General features: G+C 33.5%; 1 protein-coding gene across 1 annotated transcript in view; it reads left to right on the forward strand.

Moving 5' to 3' along the window:
- LOC150108222 (ubiquitin-conjugating enzyme E2-24 kDa-like) overlaps positions 1-19,048 on the forward strand; it is a 219,033-nt gene extending 199,985 nt beyond the window's left edge. Inside the window, exons 5-6 of the mRNA XM_090415670.1 lie at positions 11,215-11,362; positions 17,156-19,048. Of these exons, the coding sequence (XP_090271796.1) occupies positions 11,215-11,362; positions 17,156-17,253 (246 nt within the window). The 3' untranslated portion in view covers positions 17,254-19,048. The remainder of the gene's footprint in view (positions 1-11,214; positions 11,363-17,155) is intronic.
- Positions 19,049-19,636: the final 588 nt, after the last annotated feature.

Here is a 19,636-nt window from a genome sequence, read left to right on the forward strand (position 1 = left end):
CAAAGCTACTTGGCTAAACTTGACTTTTCTCAGGAGAGAATAAACAGGGACATTTTATTCAAATCAGTGGAAGAAAGGTGTCCTTAAGCTGTAATTCTCAAATTTGCTATGCTGGTTTACATTATCAGCAGGAGGAAAGAAACCAGGAGACGAAATATACGAATTTATTTTAACTATATGACACAGCCAATGGCAAAATAATGGAGAAAGAGCTTATCTGCTCAATATATAAAATGAACGAAAAAAAGCAGTTTGTGGACATTAGAGGTATTTCTCTGTTATGTACAACACACAAAGCATTTACTTCTATTTTGAAGATCAGATTAAACCCATCTATAAAATATTGGTAGATACCAATATTTTATAGATGGATTTATCTACCAATGTTTTATGGATATCCGATTTCAGACAAAGTAAATCTACAATTGGTCAGATACATATTGTTAAACAATTACTGGAGAATTTTTAGGAATTTGATATAAATATTCATCAGATTTTTTGTTGATTTCCAACAAGTATATGACAGCATTCATAGAAGAAAAAAATTATATGACGCTCTGATACATTTTGGAATATACATCAGCTAGTATGATAAGACTTACAAGATGAACAACCAAAAACCCTGAAGCACAGATTAAAATACTAAATGTTTTATCAGATCTCTTTCCAATGACTCAAGGATTAGAACAAGGAGATAGTCCAGTACTTATTAACTTAACTCTGGAATACGTTATCCGATCAAATCACTGAGATATTTAGTATATTTAGATGACATTCGCATCATGTCAAGAACCAAACAGAAAGCGGAAGAAACATTTGGAATTAGAAAAATCAGCATATGAGATAGGGCAAAAAATTAACCAACGGGGAACTAAATTAACTATTAATGCCAGACAGAATCGGTTAACTCATACAAGTGCGAGAAAAAGAGCCTCTTCGTAGTTCAATCGGTATCGACGAAGCCATTTGATCGGAAAGACCCGGGTTCGATTCACGTCCACGACGTGAGGAACCATTATCTGGTCTCTTTCGACTAAAGGTGAGTTAGCCGGTCTCATACGAAGGTAGGGTTTTTTTCACCCGAAAACTCTGGTTTTTCGTCCCCCAGAACAGGCAAACCGGCCCTGTGAATACACACATCTATATCTGCTTAATCGCTCATTAGGAGGGCTCAACCTGGCCGCAAGGACGGATGAATGAGGTAAGAATAAAGTGAGAGTGCGATATTTGGGAACCTTGAAATAGAAAAAGTGGAACAGTTGAAATATTTAGGAGTAATGATCACAACTCGATGATAGAAGTGCAGAATCAAATAATCAAGCTTTTTATTCTCTCTCTCACGTATATTCAGCTCAAAAACATATCCGATGGAAGACTGAAGTACAAATACTGTATATAAATCGATAATTCGTCCATTTGTTATTACCTATGGATGTGAAACCTGGATTACGACGAGGGTAGAAAGGAAAATCCTTGGAAAAAAATATGGCCCAGTGAATGATAAATGGTCTGGAGAATTCCATATAACCATAAGTTATGCGTACTACTCTATAAAGAACTTACAATATCTAGAATAATCAAGTTCAGAAAGTTGCAGTGGGTAGGATATGTTTTTCGTCTGAAAAATAATAGTATTCTTAATGTGACTATAAATAGTAAATTTCTTGGTAAAAGACCAAGGAATAGATGCCATTAGTCAAGATAGCAACATCACATTGCAATGTCCAAACTGGAGAGAAAGTCTTGGACAGATAGGATTGGAGGCTCGTTAGTTGGTTGATTTGGGTATACGGCAGAAGCAACATCTGGCTGTGAGGTCAGTGTACCGTGTCTGTTAAATGCTTGTGTTCTAATGGTTGGTTCTGTTTTGAGGAATGAAAGGATTAATCTAACCTGTTTCCGAGAGGAAACTCCCTCCCCCCAATATGAGACTAGCTTACTCATCGTCACTTGTGAAAGGTCCTGATAAAGATTCTTCGCATCCTACACACGATTCGAAGCTACCAAATGGAGGATTGGAAACTAAAATCTAGGAGGCAAGGCTCGAATTTGGACTATAGAGCCGTTGGAAGAACGTGTTGGATTTCAACAGTAGCTTTCAACAAATAAAAGCTATGCCTGTCGCGTAATGATTGAGAAGGTTACAGCATTTCAAACATTGAACATAATTTTAATAAAACTTTAATTTCCAATAAGATAAGGATGACGTTTGACTGGCAGATGTTTTTCATATGTTAAGCCCAAATAAATATACTCATCTTGTGTTTATTTTTAAACGCTGTATCGCGTATATAGTAAATGGTGCTTGTTCCGTGAAATGAAATCAATGATTTCATAGGATTTCGAATATTAACCAGGAAAGATGGGAAATATAAATTCCCTGTATGTTTTCATGAATATAAGTCACGCGCGAATTTGTGCTAGGCTTCAAGGCAAACCTGTTCTTTAAGGGTAATGCTTCGTTGATAGCAGCTGCGAACAAAAATTTTGGGTGCGATATAGTCATCATCATTTTTACCATCTTAGGCATTGTTAACAGTCATAGCTATAATTACATACCTATGATGGATATCCGTTATTGATTAATTCTATCACTGAATTAGATGCCATAATATGGATTTCAACTAGGGGAGCGAGAGGAATCAGCGTTTGAGTTACTGCTATTCCTTCAGAACTGTGTTGTAATTTATTCAAACAATGTTAGACTTCTCAGTAGATTACTTAATGCTCTTTGTTTTGTACCCTTCTGTTTCCTCCACGTGCCATATAACATAACGGACTTCCGGTTCACTGTCATCAAAATTTCATCACCTGAAAGGTTTGTGTAATAATTTATGCACGAGCTTGTTCTCCCCCTTGTACAAAAACGGAACTCATTTCTAGCGTATAGTGGCGCCATCTACTTGACAGTTCATAAAACGTAAGTCGTGTTGATAATTGTTATCTCGAAAATTATTTTTTTTTAATCAAACACAAGCACTGAAGTTTAATTTATTTAGTAATCTGTGCGTAAACATTAATCCTATTGTTTTATAAATTAAGGTACATGTATGACATTTATCTTTTTCAATCTAGTCATTGGATTGGGAACTTTTGAGGCAAGAGATTAACTATATTTTATTAAGAACAATAAAACCATAAAGTATTTTGTAATTAAAAGTATGTATATCAGTGGAAACAATAAAGTTATGTATGTTTTTTGTCAATGAGTTTTTGTGCCCTTGAAGTATTCATAAGTAATTTGACAAACACATCTAACAGTAGAAATAACAATAGAAAGAAAAGCTTTGATAGTACTGGAAACTTTTTAAGTGTTTAATCGCCATTATCTTCAATGGAAGATTTAGGCTTGAAAACTACCCTACTTGATATCTACAGCAGAGTTTCTGGATTAATCTAACCCAGTGTTTCCCAACCTTTGAAAAGTAATGTATCCCTATGGAGGGGATTGGAATTGACTAATTTTATCTTAAATTATGGCCTATGTTTTTACATCTAGTACTACTAGAAATACTAGAAAAGGAAAAAAGAATGTATATAAAAATAAATAAATAATAATAATGAGAAGAAGAAATAATAATAAATATACTTTATAATAAATTAAAAACAACATTGATTTTTAGTTAATGTGAAGGTTGATGTTTAATGTTCAGTATACCAAAAAACAGAAAATGTATTCGAGCAGTAAACAGTAATGATACGCCAATGTGTGGCATCATTGAATGTACATAGAGGCTCCACAATGCATTGTCAGTCTGTATGGTCTGTGGTAGTACATCAAGGCTGGTTCATAACATAAAATGTTTCTCTTGAATGAATGAACGAATCTCTTGTGGACCCCTTTCAGATGTTACCGCAGACCACAGGTTGGGAACCACTGATCTAACTAACCTTTAGCCTGCATTTCACAAGTCACTGGATGCATGATTTAAAGAGAGATGCTACTTGCCAAAACATTGAAATATTACTAAAAATAAAAAAAATTCTTATTAATATAACACATTAAAATTCTGACAGCATGTACACCTGAATTATTTACTCACCATATTTTAGGGGCCTAATCTATGGTCTAGACTTGTAGTTGCAGATCTAAAATAATCACTGACAATTCTGCTATTTAACAGTGAGAAAGTATTAAATTTAAATAAACAATGTTGCATTTTTTTTAATGTACTAGGGAAAAAAATGTTCCATTACTCCTCACCAATATTTCATTGATTTGGAATTGTATTTAAGATTACATTTACAAAAGTGTAAAATGACTAATACCTAATAATCATTCATTGTGGTATGTGTGTGTGTGAGGAGGTTAGCCTTGTCTTTGGGTGATGTTACAATAGTACTATTTGAATATGAGAGAGAGAGAGAGAAACATGGATAAGCAAATATTTAGGCTCAATGGCCTTAGTGAGTGACCATAAAGGCTCAAAAAAGGGCCTTTGTGGTAATTTTAAATCAAACTTTGAAGGGGCTGCACTCAGCTCCTTCAAAGTTAGATTTAAAATCCGTAAGTTAGAAAATGACCTTTCACTGATGCATGTTGTTACCGGAAGCGTTGCAAATATTTTTAATAAGTTATAGATGTTAGGATATATCATTTTGTCACACTTTGAAATGGCATTTTTGCATGGAGCTATTGCAAATGGTTTATCAAATTTCTTATACCACAACTTGAATTCGGCGTTCAAAATTGCTGGATTTGTATAAGGCAAATCACCGGCATAAAATTCACACAACTGATGATAATCTTCCATTGCACTTGCTGTTGGAGCATCTTTTCCATTTGGTAGAAGAGAAAAAAATGTTTTCAAAATGGTGCGGTGCTGAGTGAAACGATCCTGAAGTTGAGTCAATATTTGATCAATAAATGGAATGGAAATAGTTCTCCTGAAATACTCTTCTACAGAATTGGCTGGAACATTGTTAAATGTGTCAATATTAAAATTATTGGCTTTTAAACATGCTTCATCGTAAATATCTTGAAATGAAGACTGGTGTTTCACGAATGATATTTAATTGAGCCACAACATCATCAACAAAATTTAGGGCAATTAAGAGGTCACTGTCAGATTTTTGCATTATTTTAGACAATGGTAAGGTGTACACAAATATTTTTTGCAAGCTAAATAAAGATATTATAAAACCAAATTCACACAATGAATTATTCAAAAGTTCTGCATTAGAGGATGAGTCTCTGTCTTCCCAAGAAATGATTGTTTCAAGACTATGAATCACTGCATCAGATAATTCTACCATGGTCATGATGGCTTCATGGCATTCCACCCACCTAGTCAGGCAAACTTCACGTAGTTTCTGTCCCATAGTATCCTCTGTATATTTATCAATTTTGTCAACAAGGATGTCCAGTCTCTTAGGGGTATTGAAGAAATTGTGTACCTTTTCAATTATGCCAATGCAATTTCTTATTTCAGTATTTCCGTCACAGATACAGCATTTCCAATTGCCAAATTCAAACTATGTGATGCACAATGAACATATAAAGCTTGTGGATATATAGCTGATATGTGAGATTGGACACCATTAAACTTTCTGCTCATTGATGCGGTACCATTGTAATAACCTTGCCCACGTAAATATGACAAATCGATGCCATAATTATTTAAGTTTTCTAATATTTTGTCGGATAAGTTTTTTCCTGTACTGCTTGTTACAGGAACAAATTGTAAAAATTGTTCATAAACTTTGCTGTCATTTTCTTCGTCTATATACCTGGCACACAAGGAAAGATGTTCAGCGGTAGAAATGTCACAAGTTTCATTGGCAAGAATTGAAACATTTCACTGAATTAATTTTTTCGACCAAATGGTTCAAAATGATTTTATTACATGCACTTATAATTTGATTTTTTTATGTTCCAGCTAATGTAGGTAGCGTTTTTTGGCAGAATGTTTAAAATGTTCAGCCAAATTTTTGTCGCCCGCATTGATTATCGTTCTTAACAAAGCTCGAAAATTGCCTTCATTGGCAATTGGCTCCTATTCAAATGAAAATTCTCCATAATCACGATGTCCTCTCAAGGGTATATTTTGCCGACCACATAAAATTACTGTTTTTATAATCGGCTGTAATCGTTTCCGATTAACTGCAGCTTGCGATGCACTATCTACATCAATTTGTTGAATTGATTGGAATACAATTTTCCATCTTGAATATTGTTTAGTCTTTCGTAAGTCATAACAGTCGTTATATGATATTTTGTTTTTTGATGATTATTAAAATTTTCAATGGCTTTCTTCCAGTTATTATAACCTTGCATAACCAATTGCCCAGGTACTTCAGATTTAGATTTTCCAACATTAGCAGGTGCAAAAAACGCACAATATTTACAGTATGCACTATTTTCAACTTGAGAGTACACAAGCCATGTAAATGTTTCAAACCATATGTATTGAAAACTTCGGTTGGAATTGCAGCATAGGTTGCAGGAAAATTAAAATTTGGTTCTGGTTTCCACAACTTTTTTTCACAATATCTAAATTATCATCAGAATTAAATGTTTGTTCTTTCAAAAATGCAATGTCGTGAGAATTATTAATAACTTCGATGGTTTTGTCATACCTACGACTGGAAAACCGAATCCAAATCGGTATTGATAATATTAATAGCGCCAACATTGCTACTAACATTTGAATCATCCTTTTTTTGGTTTTTTTGAAATAGTTCAATAAAATACTCTAGAGAAGGTACCAATGTACTTATCCATACTTATCCGAAATACTGTACTTACTCGAATATAACTCGCACCCCTGATTTTACTTTTCGGAAAAAGAAATTAAAAAGTTTCGCATATACCTCGCAAATGAAAAAAAGCTGAAACACGTTCAGAGCAGGGGATAGTAATTTGCTCCTGCAGTAAACAACATGCCTTTCCCAATAGCCACTATATTGCAGAGGCAAGAAAAACAAGTACTTTTATTATGTAAGTGAATAAGGTACCAGCAGTCTGTGTAATATATTTCTCAACAAATAGTGCAATTAGAGACAACTGGGATAAACACACACTAATTAATGAATCACATGTCCTTTCATACAGAAACTATGCTATTTAGACTCAAGCAAAACCATGTGTTGCACCTGCAAACACAGTATCTAACTAAAAACTATTGTTATTAATTAGATGTGTGTGAGTTCGCCTGCCACAAAGCAGCAATAAAGTTCAACCGAAGGTGTTAAAATTAGTAAATGTGTTAAAACTTAGAAATATATATATATAATGAATGTTGTTATGGCAGTTGCACATATGGAATTCAGTTGAAGAGAGTTAGCATTTCAACTCAACTGGTTGAAGTGCTTGCTTTTATCTTTCAGTCCTGAGATTTCCTAAAAATATATAAATATGGGTTAACTTACAACACACTTTGTCTAAGTATTACTTAGCACTTCTGAAGATATATTGAGCCTTGGTTAATGGAGGAAACCCTTCAACAATAAAAATCAATAAACAACAAGCAATTGGTTGAAATGTGGTCATGTGGACAACACATGTTCACTTCAAATCTGACAAAACAGCAAGGGAAAGTGGAAGCAATAAAACCATATTGTTGTTCACTTAATCCCTCTTTTATTACTTGTCATTCTGCTGCTACAAATTAAATTATCGCAGAATGTTCATGGAATGAACATTGCCCCTATTTTTATTTTATTTTTTAAGTATCCATTTTATTTCAATAAATTTTACTTATTCAATTTTAATTTGTTTTGTTTGGATAATTAAAATATATAGATTTATTTGGTTAATTTAAGTCTGCCTGTGGACCACCTGTACCATCGTCTCAGACCACAGGTTGAGAAACACTGCTATAGGTTACTCTCACCTTATGTGACCGCTAATTCATAAGTAGTATAGAAATAGAAGACACGACACAACATAAAAAAAAATGAATTTTAATTAGGAAAAGTATTTTGAAAAATTTTTTAGTGGATTTTAACTTTTTTCTTTTTTTTTTGGGGCATGGGGGTAGGGCCCTTGGCCCCCACCCTGGGTGTGCCACTAATGGAAGGAGTAGACATCATGCAAGTTATCTTATTTGTACTGTTATAGTATCAAAGGTAAGACTGAGGGTGGTTAAGTGAAGAGCATCCTCTAGGAAAGGATGCCTGGATGAAGTTATGGCTGGAGTTACCAAGAGGACAGCAGATATCTACAATATATTTACTAGGCGAGCTGGTTAAGAAGAGATCGTGGGTGTTGGGAGAGCCAAGAAAATGGGCAGATGGACAAGTTGTGAAAGATTCTAATTCTGCTGATCAAGCTGGAAACATCTTTTCCTGCTTGATCAGTAGAATTAGAAAATGGTAACTACTAGTCTGAGTTCTGAAAATGTTAGTTTCGAAGAATAATGCCACACTGTTTGGTGTCTTACTAATAAAGTTTCACGAACAAATTCGTGAAGGTCAGGGTCATTATCAAAAGTCAGAGCAATAGAAATAGTGAATGAATACAACTGAAAGGGACAAGAAAATTTTGAGCCCATATCCTCAAACAGGAGAGGTTCAGGGCTTTTACAATTTTTTTCCATACTCCTAAAGCTGCCAACCATACTACATGAAAAAGATAAATGCAATCTTGCTCATGGACTAAATATGGCAACACCCACTCTTGGTCCCTAATAAGCAAGGTTGTGATATTTAACAGAGTAGTGAAATTATTAAAGAACACTTAAGTCCACAGTAATAAGTTTTAATTAATAAATAAGGTACAGATATTTGATACTAAAACAAATAGTACATCTTCAGTGTTACAAACGGATAGGAATGGAATACAAGTAACGAACATTCGGTGGATCACCTATTAAAATACTTTGTTGTCGCGAGCTAGGAAATGAAAGAAATTAATAAATAATTAATATTTAAGATAATTGTTTTTTTTTTAATGATTACATAAAATAAAAGTCTCCCAGATCTTTGAGAGAGAGAGACAATCATTTCGATTTAAATTTGGTCGGTGTAAAATAGCTTCACAACTTTCTTTAAAGAGGCATTCATATTTGAACCTGCATCTATGAAGGAAAATAGCTTTATCCCACTGGATATTATGGGTAGTGGTAATACTGTGTTGTGCTAGACCAGATTTTTGAGGTTTGTTGTAATCAATAAAATCAAAAGAATTAAAGAACATCAATATTATATTGATTACAACAAACCTTGGAAGTCTGGTCTAGCACGACACAGTATTACCACTACCCATAATATCCAGTGGGATAAAGCTATTCTCCTTCATAGATGCAGGTTCAAATATGAACGCCTCTTTAAAGAAAGTTGTGAAGCTATTTTACACTGACCGAATTTAAATCGAAATGATTGTCTCTCTCTCTCTCTCTCTCTCGGAGATCTGGGAGACTTTTATTTTATGTAATCATTAAAAAAAACCAATTATCTTAAATATTAATTATTTATTAATTTCTTTCATTTCCTAGCTCGCGACAATAATTTATTTTAATAGGTGATCCACCCAATGTTCATTACTTATGTTCCATTCCTATCTGTTTGTAACACTGAAGATGTACTATTTGTTTTAGTATGAAATATCTGTACCTTATTTATTAATTAAAAGTTATTACTGTGGACTTAAGTGTTTTTTAATAATTATACTATGCCACAAGTACCTCTAAAAATAAGAGTAGTGAAAGTCATTAACCTTGGAATCTAGTTGGCCTTTCCTACAACTAGGAAAGATGTGTGTTTATGGTGGCATTACTTGCCAGGATAATAGTCCCATTTCTGAAAACTATCATTTATTTTCTTTTTAAAAGAAAGCTTAGCAACGATCAACAAAACCTTACTAGACTGACCAAGTGGATAGTGAACCCACTCTCCAACCAACAGGCTTGAATCTCTCTGAGATGTTTGTGAAAGTCTGAGTGGTAGACTCTTTATCACCCAATATGAGATCACCACCCTACCCAGGATTTTTTTTTTTTTTACTGATATGCTTGTTGATTTTATTTGTAATTATATATAAAGTAATAGGATTATCATTTCCAGTTAAGTTTTCATAAATTATTCAAAATGAAAGGAAACAATTGAAAACGAAAGCAAAAGTCACACAATGAAACTTTAGAGAACTCTCAAACATAATAATAATCTTAAAGTATGTGAATAGGAACACTTATTGCAGTACAAGCTATAAAAATTTTATTGACTTATTCACAGGTTCTAGAAATTCATATTTCATTGATGTGAATCTTTATTTCAGATTACATTTAAAAAGTGTAAAATGACATATTTTTCATTGTGCAATGAAAGCCTTGTCTTTGGGTGATGACATCTGTTGCAGTAGTACCATCTGAATTTAATTTATTACACTACCAGAAGCACTTGGAAAATTTACAAGATATCTGATTAAAAAAATCTTCATATTCACCATTATCATTGGATGTTATACGTAACCTATACATAGTCATCAGTTAATCATTGTTGCAAAAATATAATTCAGTGTGTGTGTGTGTTTAAATGATGTGGCACATGATTTTCATTAGCTAGCATGAAACCACTATTCTGTTTATGGAGGACTGAAGTGGCCTGAAAATATACCTTGCTTGGTTTCTGCATCATGGTTTCATATTATCTAATTCATTTCCACATAATTTTCCTCCGTTATACGGAATTGGAAATGAATTAAGTAATATCTAAACATTTAGATAATTTTGTTATAATCACATTCAGTACTGAATGGAATTGTCATAAAAAAATAAATAATAAAATTCTGACCTTGCATATGATTCTGACCTATTTGTATGACTAGACATTGATTATTATTTGCAAAGGTGACTTACTGTATGTTGCAGGTCAGACATAGTTATTTAAAATAATGAAGGCTCGTAACTTGAGGTACAGTAATAACTCTCACTGTAGCAGGGAGTGTAAAGTAGTTTGTTATTGTGAATAATTTGCTGTCATGAGTATTTTAGAATAGTATTGTGCCTGTGAACCTAAGGCAGAAGTTTGGAAGTTTGTTATAGTTAGCAAGTTTGTTACTGCAGTGAGAATCAGTAGTAGCACCATAAAAGTATTGCTCTTTCCCACTGCTAGATTAAATTAACTACAATATACTTTTAAATTCTTTTAATGAGAGCTGTTTGTCCATATATAACAGATAGTAATATATAATACTCAATTAGTAATTAAAGCTTTAATAGTAAGTATTTTAATGAAATGAAAATAATTAATTAGGAGTTATGTCTTGTGTTACAGGTAACATTTCGGACACGCATATACCATTGTAATATCAACAGTCAAGGAGTAATATGTTTAGATATATTAAAGGACAACTGGAGTCCTGCTCTCACCATCTCTAAAGTTCTACTCTCCATCTGTTCACTTTTGACTGATTGTAATCCAGGTTAGTTAATCCAGGTTAACATTTCACTTTAATTTATATTTATAGTCATTAAACTTCAATGACAATTCATATTTGTTTTCATTTGGTAGACGTTCATAAATGTCACTGCACTCTTAGTTTAATCTGAAATTCATTTACTTAATGCAGAATAGTCTAAAAGATTTCCTGCTGAGTAAATATATTTAACTTAGTTTGGTAAAGTGATGGATAGGAATTCTTGGCTGTCATCCTAGAAATACAAAACAAGTTTCTTTACCAAAACATAAGTGTTAGCCTTTTGAATTGGCCTTACTTATTACAAATCACCTTAATGTTTTGCAATAACTGAGTGGCACCAGCCTCAGGGAGGTGCATTTTAATTTTTGTTATAGGTGAGAATACCATGCTAAACTCTGATGAGAAGCTAGTAGATTCTGTCAGAATATTGAATGGAATGCTAAGATGTTAAATAGTGTAGAGCAAGTTCAGCATACTTGTTGTGGCCATGGTAAAGAATCTCATGAGATAAATAACCCTGGGAATTACTGCTCTTTGTTTATCTCATAGCCAAGTAAGTTACCTGATATTTTCATTGTCTGTTAAGAGCTGTGTACTGAAAGTTTTGTTTTTTCCATGTTTTCCAATTATGAACATGTCATCCATATGTTTCCTTGGGATTGAGGTAGGAACTTTGTCTTTCAGTGACTGTATGGATGAGTTATCAAGGGAAGATAATGGGAAGTCTATCACAAGTCCAAAATTTTATTTTCATATAGGAAGTATCCGTAACTTAGGTTTCAGTAGACGAAGCGAGTAGAAATGTGCATTAAAGTCTGATGCATTGATGTATATTTCTTTTATCATAAATATGATGAAGAATTTTGAATTTTAAATTTATCAAAATAGAATTTTGATAAATTTAATAGATGTTCTTTGAGAATTTGTAAACAGGAAGATCAATGCAGTTGGGTAGAGCAGGACATTTGCATGTAAATGTCAAGAATTGCATAGATACAAGGAAGCAGATGTGGAGAATGTAAGCTTAGTTAGGTATCTCTTGGATATTGAAAATTTAGCCTTGGAATAATTTATTGCAAAAACTTATTTTGCAATAACTTATTGCGAAAGTAGTTTGCAATAAGTTATTGGTTTTCTTGTGATTACTTCTTGGAATAACTCCTAACAGATCAATCAATGCAAGTAAATGTCTATGAAGAGTAATTTTTGCATTTTCCTTTTTTGATCTTCTGTGTTTAGGATAACTGTAGAATTTCCTGCATCTGCAGGTAGTATTATGATGTTGGGATTATTTTAAAGTCTTTGTATAGCTTGCTTTTTGGTTATGGATGTTATTTTCTGGTGGATCATTCAAAATACAGGTTACTTTAAATGTAATCAATTGACATATTTTTGTAATTAAGAAAAAAAAAACACTGTATAATGCTTTTAAAGTTCCTTAGAGCGCTTCAGTGCATAACACATTATTAAAATGTTTGCTTAGAATTTCCAGTTTGGAAAGTGCAATCTGGTTTATTAATAACTGTTTTTTGAAGGAAAGATGCCACTGAGATCGATCTCTTTAGATCTATTCTGATTGTGGGCTCAAACTTGAAATAATTCCCTTTCATAGATTTCATTAGCTTGCACTAAGTATGTTTCTAACTTTATTCCATAGTTTTTTTTTTAATGCACCTTCATCCACAAAAGGTTGTAAATCAATTCCCTCCTTGGAATGACTTTGATGTTCTATGAGATTAAATAAAAGGATGTGTGGTATTAACATGCACAGCTTTCACAGTATCCTAGAAACTAAAAAATTTTGTTTTGCTCTAAGCATTATTTTACTCTTTGGTATAAAAATTCACTTAAGCATATAATGCTGCTTTTCATTCTAAAATCAGTTGGATTAATCAATATTTCTCTTTAATGTGCATCACAATATCCATCAAAATCAGTTGTTTTGCTTGGAATAGTAGTGGGTTATTTTACGTTGATGCATTTCTGAATTTTCTTCTCCCTTTTAATTTTATTGGATTTATATTTTTTGTTTTTAATTAAAAAAAAACTGCAGTATTGTAGAAAGATGCAAAATATTAATGAATAGTCAGGTATGTGTTTTTGATCAGTGTTTTTTTATAAAATAGATTTTAATCAGTAATCTAAGCTTATTTAAAGTAGCCTCAGTGCAACCAACTGCCTTACAGGTTGGTTAACTGAGGCAGCTCCATTTCCACTAAGCTTTGCTGTTATATATCATTATCAAAAAATCAGAGCTATGTGAAACTTAATTTCAGAAATTCAAAGTTATAAATGATTAATTATTGTACTAGAAGTCAATCATTCTCAATTTCTCATTCTTAGACAGTTAACAAAGTATCTGCATGGCAACCACATAAGGTATTTAGTGACATCTGTAGCAAGTTTTGCTGCAAATTTGATAAGATGACAGAGAAACAACATTGAGTCAGCCCCAGACATTTCATTGGTATTTGCATTTTGAAAATGTGGGTAATAATTTTTGTGGAGGTTGTGATCCATCAAGAATTTATCCTCCATAGCCAGATCATGCATTAGACTGTTTACAGAACTATTCTCCAAAGCCTTCAAAACAATTCATTGGAAATGAGCCTCAGTATCATCAAATTACTAACAAAGCACATCATCCCTCTGGTTTTCCTGACCTGATTTACTCACTAGATGTGCTTCCTCTCCATAATCTTTGTTTTACATTAGCATGAAAAACATCTTGAAGGAGAGATGATTTCAAGATGTTGCAGATATTATTATTATCTGAGACCCCAGATAATAAGAGAAGGTATGACAGCAGTGGTCCAAGCTCTGGCCATACCTTCTCTTAAAGTCATTCACACGAGATGCATTTACCACTTCAACAAGCAAACTGTTCAATTCACTTGCTGCTCTGCGAGAGAAAAATTTAGCTCTTACCCCCTTTCATAATGATGTGCAAACTTGACTTCTGTGGATGCCCTCCCCCCAGTGTTCTTTCCCTCTCCACCTTCCATATGATGAAATATTGCATCAGCCCAATATCCCTTTCCTTCTTCACTTAACTTCAGCGCTGTTCTTTCTAGTTCCTCTTCACTTTCTTCAATAATGACTGTCATCTGCAAATTGCAAATTGTTCATTTTAGTACCTTGAATAGAATTTTCCCTTATTATCCTTTATTACATCATTTTTTTTTAAGCATGATAAAAATGTGGGGATGTTAGATCTCCTTCTCTCGTACCTCGTTGTCTGGAACCATCTTCCTATTTCTATGACATTCATGTCACTGTCATGTATGCATACCATAGCTGAACTTACATTTTTACTACTAATCTCATGATGATTTAAATATGACATAGAAATTGCAGGTGTAACACACATTTTGGTCTCTGGCCAAAGCAGTTGACCATAACTTTTACCAACCCTGCTCCCACTGATCCAGATGGGTCTATTGCATCATCACTCACAGAGAAAGCCAATCTCCTGGCATCATACTTTTCCTCAAATGTCTGCATAGATGATTTTGGTAAATGTCCCTCAACCATTCCAAATACCTAACATTCAATGCCTCCTCTGATCTTTTTGGTATCTTATTTGAATAGGATTAGAAAAATCCAAATAAGATATTCATATGATACCAAAAAGTCCCCTGGTCCTGACAGCATTCCTCCATTTGTCCCAAAAATTTGTACTCTAGAATTAACTCCTATTCTGTGTTGCCTCTTTATGCTCTCTTACTTCACTCACATCTACCCTACACCCTGGAAATTATCCCATGTCCAACCTCTTCCTAAGAAGGTGGCAAATCCTTGCCATCAAACTATCACCTAATCTCTCTCTCTCTCTCTCCCACACCTCAGTCCTCTCCCAAGTAATGGAGAGAACTGTTAACAGCCAAACTTCTATGCTATCTTGAAAGTACTTGCCTAAAAAACAACTGCTAGCATGGATTCTGCCAGCCATTCAACAGAGGATCTGTTCACCTATGTCATACACCTCTGAATAAGCACCATGGAAAAGTTTGGTGAATCCCAACTAGATATCTCCAAGGCTTTTGACTGGATCTGGCACAAGGCCTATTAAGTATGCTTCCATCTCATTCAGTCTGTCCAGTGACTTCTGCAATGGGGGTTACTAGTTTTATCACTAGATGTACATTGAGTGTGATGTTCCTTATCTTCTAACTATGCAACTAATGCTGGGGTCCCACAATGTTCTGTCCTTTCACCTACCCTGTTTCTTCTGTACATTAATGACCAACTTGACAAACCTTTCACCAAACAAACCACCACACTCACAGAGCAAAAATTTCTGCCAGTCTAAATTCTAGTCTCCAAACCATTCTTAAATGGGGCTCTGATAATCTTGTTAATGCCAACTCCTGATAGGTGTATCTTCACATTTCTACCTTTGACAGCACTGAAATTTCTAGGCAAGAGGAGATCTCCCCCATCATCTTAACATTGAGACTCTCTTTGCATAAACACATTACAACCATTGCCTTCTCAGGATCCAAAAAATTAGTATTCCTCTTTCATTCAAGGCATTACTTTACCCCTGAACAGGGGTAAACAAAAATGGAAAAATATGTGTCAAGCTATGGTTTTTATATAGTTAAAAGCTGGCAAAATATCAAAGATGTTCTGTTGATGGGCCAGTGATGTTTGGATGAGTAATAAAATAGACATACATAATTCATAAATTACTATGTATTTATTCCTTAAAATGATTGTTCTGAATATTTCATTTTTTCCCTCTTATTAATAAATTTATTTGTTTGCATGTGTCCTCTAAAAGTATGGTACCTAGGTGCCCCTCTCAAAGTAACTCTTTAATTTTTTATGTTGGGGAACCTATCCTGGATATTGAACTTTTGTAGAGATAACATGATATGCAATATAAAATACAGTAATACCTTGCATAGCATGGTTTTAATAGGTTGCCAAAAATGTTCTGTGTTATGCCAAACTATGCTATTTAAAACATTAATATGTTATAATGTTTCAAACAGACAATTACAACATTGGTGAAAAATAAATTATGCATTGTTATTTACTTCAAGCTCACCAGAAATACTGAAATGCGCACAGAAAAATTAAAAAGGATTAAAACAAAATGAAAAAAAAAATTGAACATAAGTTTTTATTTGGAAAAATTGTATTTAAACAATGTATTTTATGCAGGTTTTTTCCTTCATTTTCTCTGCATGCAAAATGCTATTTGATGTTGCAGCACAGTTTGGCTATGATGCCATTTGCAGTTATTACTCTTCTCCTCAATTTCCAATTATACCTTGGCAACACACACACACCTTTGCTTCACCATCTCTAGCAACACACTAATATCCCACACTGCCTCATTCACACTTCCTTACAAATCATTTGTTTCCTATTAGCACAATCATTTCATCTGCACCTCTTCCCCCCCCCCCCCCCCCCAGTCTCACTGAGGTTGTGGAGAAAAGAGGAATGTTGTGTATGAACTAATATAGTTGATACACAACTGGCTGCTTTCCAATCTTTCATCATCATAAGTTTATAAGAAAATAATTAAGGTTTTTGCTTAATGTAAGTATAACATTTCATTTCATCAATACTTAAATTTATTACTTTGCATACCATTTAAAAGTTCAAAATTTGTATAAAAAACACTGACTTACAGTTTAATATAAATGCAGACAGCTAAATGTTAAGTTTGTGAGATGCAGAGAATACGCAAGTAGGTTTACTATTTTTTATTGTATCAATTTCTTTTGGCATTAATACATAATCTTATGATGCAGATGTGTTTTTGTTTTTCTTTTCTAGCCGATCCTCTGGTTGGTAGCATTGCTACACAGTATCTCCAGCATAGAGAAGAGCATGATCGTATTGCTAGATTGTGGACAAAACGTTATGCTACATAAAGATAGCTCATCTTAGGTGTATCTTCCATTCTTTCCCTTGCCATTCAGCTCATCACAAACTTTGGCCTCCCTTAACTTCATCACCATATTACCAGTGTGTTGGTGCTGCATGTTTGTTCTGTCATTGACATTGGATGGTTTTTGTCATCATTAATATTATTTGATCTCATCGAGCCATAATGTTTCCCCCATTCTTCTCTATTTCAGTTAGGTCACTTGCTGTAACAGTATGCCTAAGAATTATAGCCTCACCCCCCCCCCCCCATGATTTTTCTTTGTTTTTAAGTTTAACTTGAAGTGCACATTTTCATAGACCTTAGTGTTTTAATTAATTGATCTAAAGTACAGATATTAGTAGCAATGTAAGCTTTAACTTGATTTTACTTAAATGAAATTACTTGATTTTGAATCTTTCTTTTGAGAAAAAAAAGAAAGTTTAGATAATTTTGTCTCATAACACTTCAGTCAGTTTTATGGAGACATATGTTTCATTGTTTTATGTGTATGTTTCTGTCTGTAAAAGCTAATTAATTATACACTTGTATGAAAATTATGTTGTGTATATAGATTTTTTTTCTCACCTCTATAAGGAATGTTTATTTCTACGATTACAGGGGTATTGAAACCCAGATTGTTAATAATATAATATTCAAAGATCACTACTTTGCTAATTACTGCAAGCAGGTACATCATTAAAAAAAGTGACCTACAACAAATTTACAGGAAATTCATTTTCCCTCTGTATTTTGTGCACACCTGTTTAATTTGAGCTCTTGGCAGAACATCAGTGAAAAGATACTTTAATATACCTCAAATTTTTATTTTTCTGTAATTTTCTTACATTTTAGCCCTATTGACTGGATGAAAAAGTTAGGAAGTACTAAGGGAAATGATGATTGGTTGTAAGTTTTCAAGATGCTTATGCAGAACTATTATTTTTACTATGTTTCATGGATTTGCATTAATTGCAGTTATATTTGTTAATGTGAAATGTTAATGGTTGTCTTTGAAAATTAACTTGTCTAGCATTGAGTAATCGCATTCTTTCTGTTCCATTCTATTCTCTTCTTTCTGTTAAAACTATTTTCTTCTTCGATATAATACTGCTATGCAGTTGCTTTTCTTTTTTTAATAGTTCAGATTAAACAAACTTGGAACACTTTTACCAACAAAACACTGTGCTTCCATCACACTAGTGAAGAAATGTGTATTTATTACATTTGATACAATAAAAATTTCTATGTATCATTTTGTAACTTATAGAATGCAATTTATTTCATTTACTTTTCCAATGATCAATGTTTCAAACTAAGTTTCAAAACTTAAGATTGTGTATGAAATACCTTTATATAATATTTATATACATTGCTGAAGCATAGCAGTTTTGGTGTTCCTATGTGTGGCTTGTTATTTGGATGGAAAATAAGTTTGTAGTTAGCCAGTTAGTAGTCATTTGAAAAGAAGTTTGAAAACTTTTGTGACAGTAGGTGTTAGAGGGTAAAGAATGCCCATCAGTGCATGTTATTTAGGCCTTTGGGGTTAGTGGTGTGTTAACTTTCCATCCGGTCTTCAGCATTCCAGAGGTAGTGTGCAAGCTTGTTGGTTTGTGTTTAAGGAAGAGCTTTTGTTTTTAATCCATTTGTAATGGTCAATTTGTAGTTACTGTGATGTAATGACCCTGCACATGTAGAATGCTCACATGTTGCTGGTATCGTGCGCACCAGCTCATTTGCTGCTGGCTTAAGTTGATCTCCAGTTCTTCCTGTATGAAAATAATAAAATTGTCCATTAAAAATTATTGTGTCAGTGTAATTTTTTAAGCTCTGCAAAAACTAAATGTTTAAGATCCCCGATGAATGTTGAAGACAAAAGTAGAAATAATGATATTTACTTGGGGGGGGGGGGGATTCACATGAATCTTCAATGGAAGGATGTTTCAAGTGAGGTATTGAAGCATCCTCCCAGAAACAGTCAGAGCAACTCCGACTGTTTCCGGAATGGAATATCCTCAATGTTCCTGATAAGGTAATTTGTGCCAAATTAAATGATCAAGGAGTGACAGCCATAAGAATTCTTATTTGTAGGAGATGGTATCCTAGTGCTGACCAGAATAGCATCTTTACATTTAACACCCCAAAACTCCAACATCAGTGAATGCAGGATATCTCAATTGCCCTCTTATTCTCTATATCCCGAACCTTTTTGCTGCTTTAAATGTCAGAAAAATATGGTTGTATCACTTTCTGTTGAATTTCTGTCATTGTGCCTAATGTGATAATAGTGAACATGAGAATAAAGACAGTGCAAAACACTGAAATGCACTGACTTCAATGGGAGAAACTTGTTCATGCTTGGGCCAATCACTAAGCATTCACCATCAGAA

Source organism: Typopeltis vanoorti, chromosome 3, assembly GCF_054136105.1.
Source record: "Typopeltis vanoorti isolate ZY-2024b chromosome 3, IOZ_Tvanoo_1.0, whole genome shotgun sequence".
Lineage (NCBI taxonomy): Eukaryota > Metazoa > Arthropoda > Arachnida > Uropygi > Thelyphonidae > Typopeltis > Typopeltis vanoorti.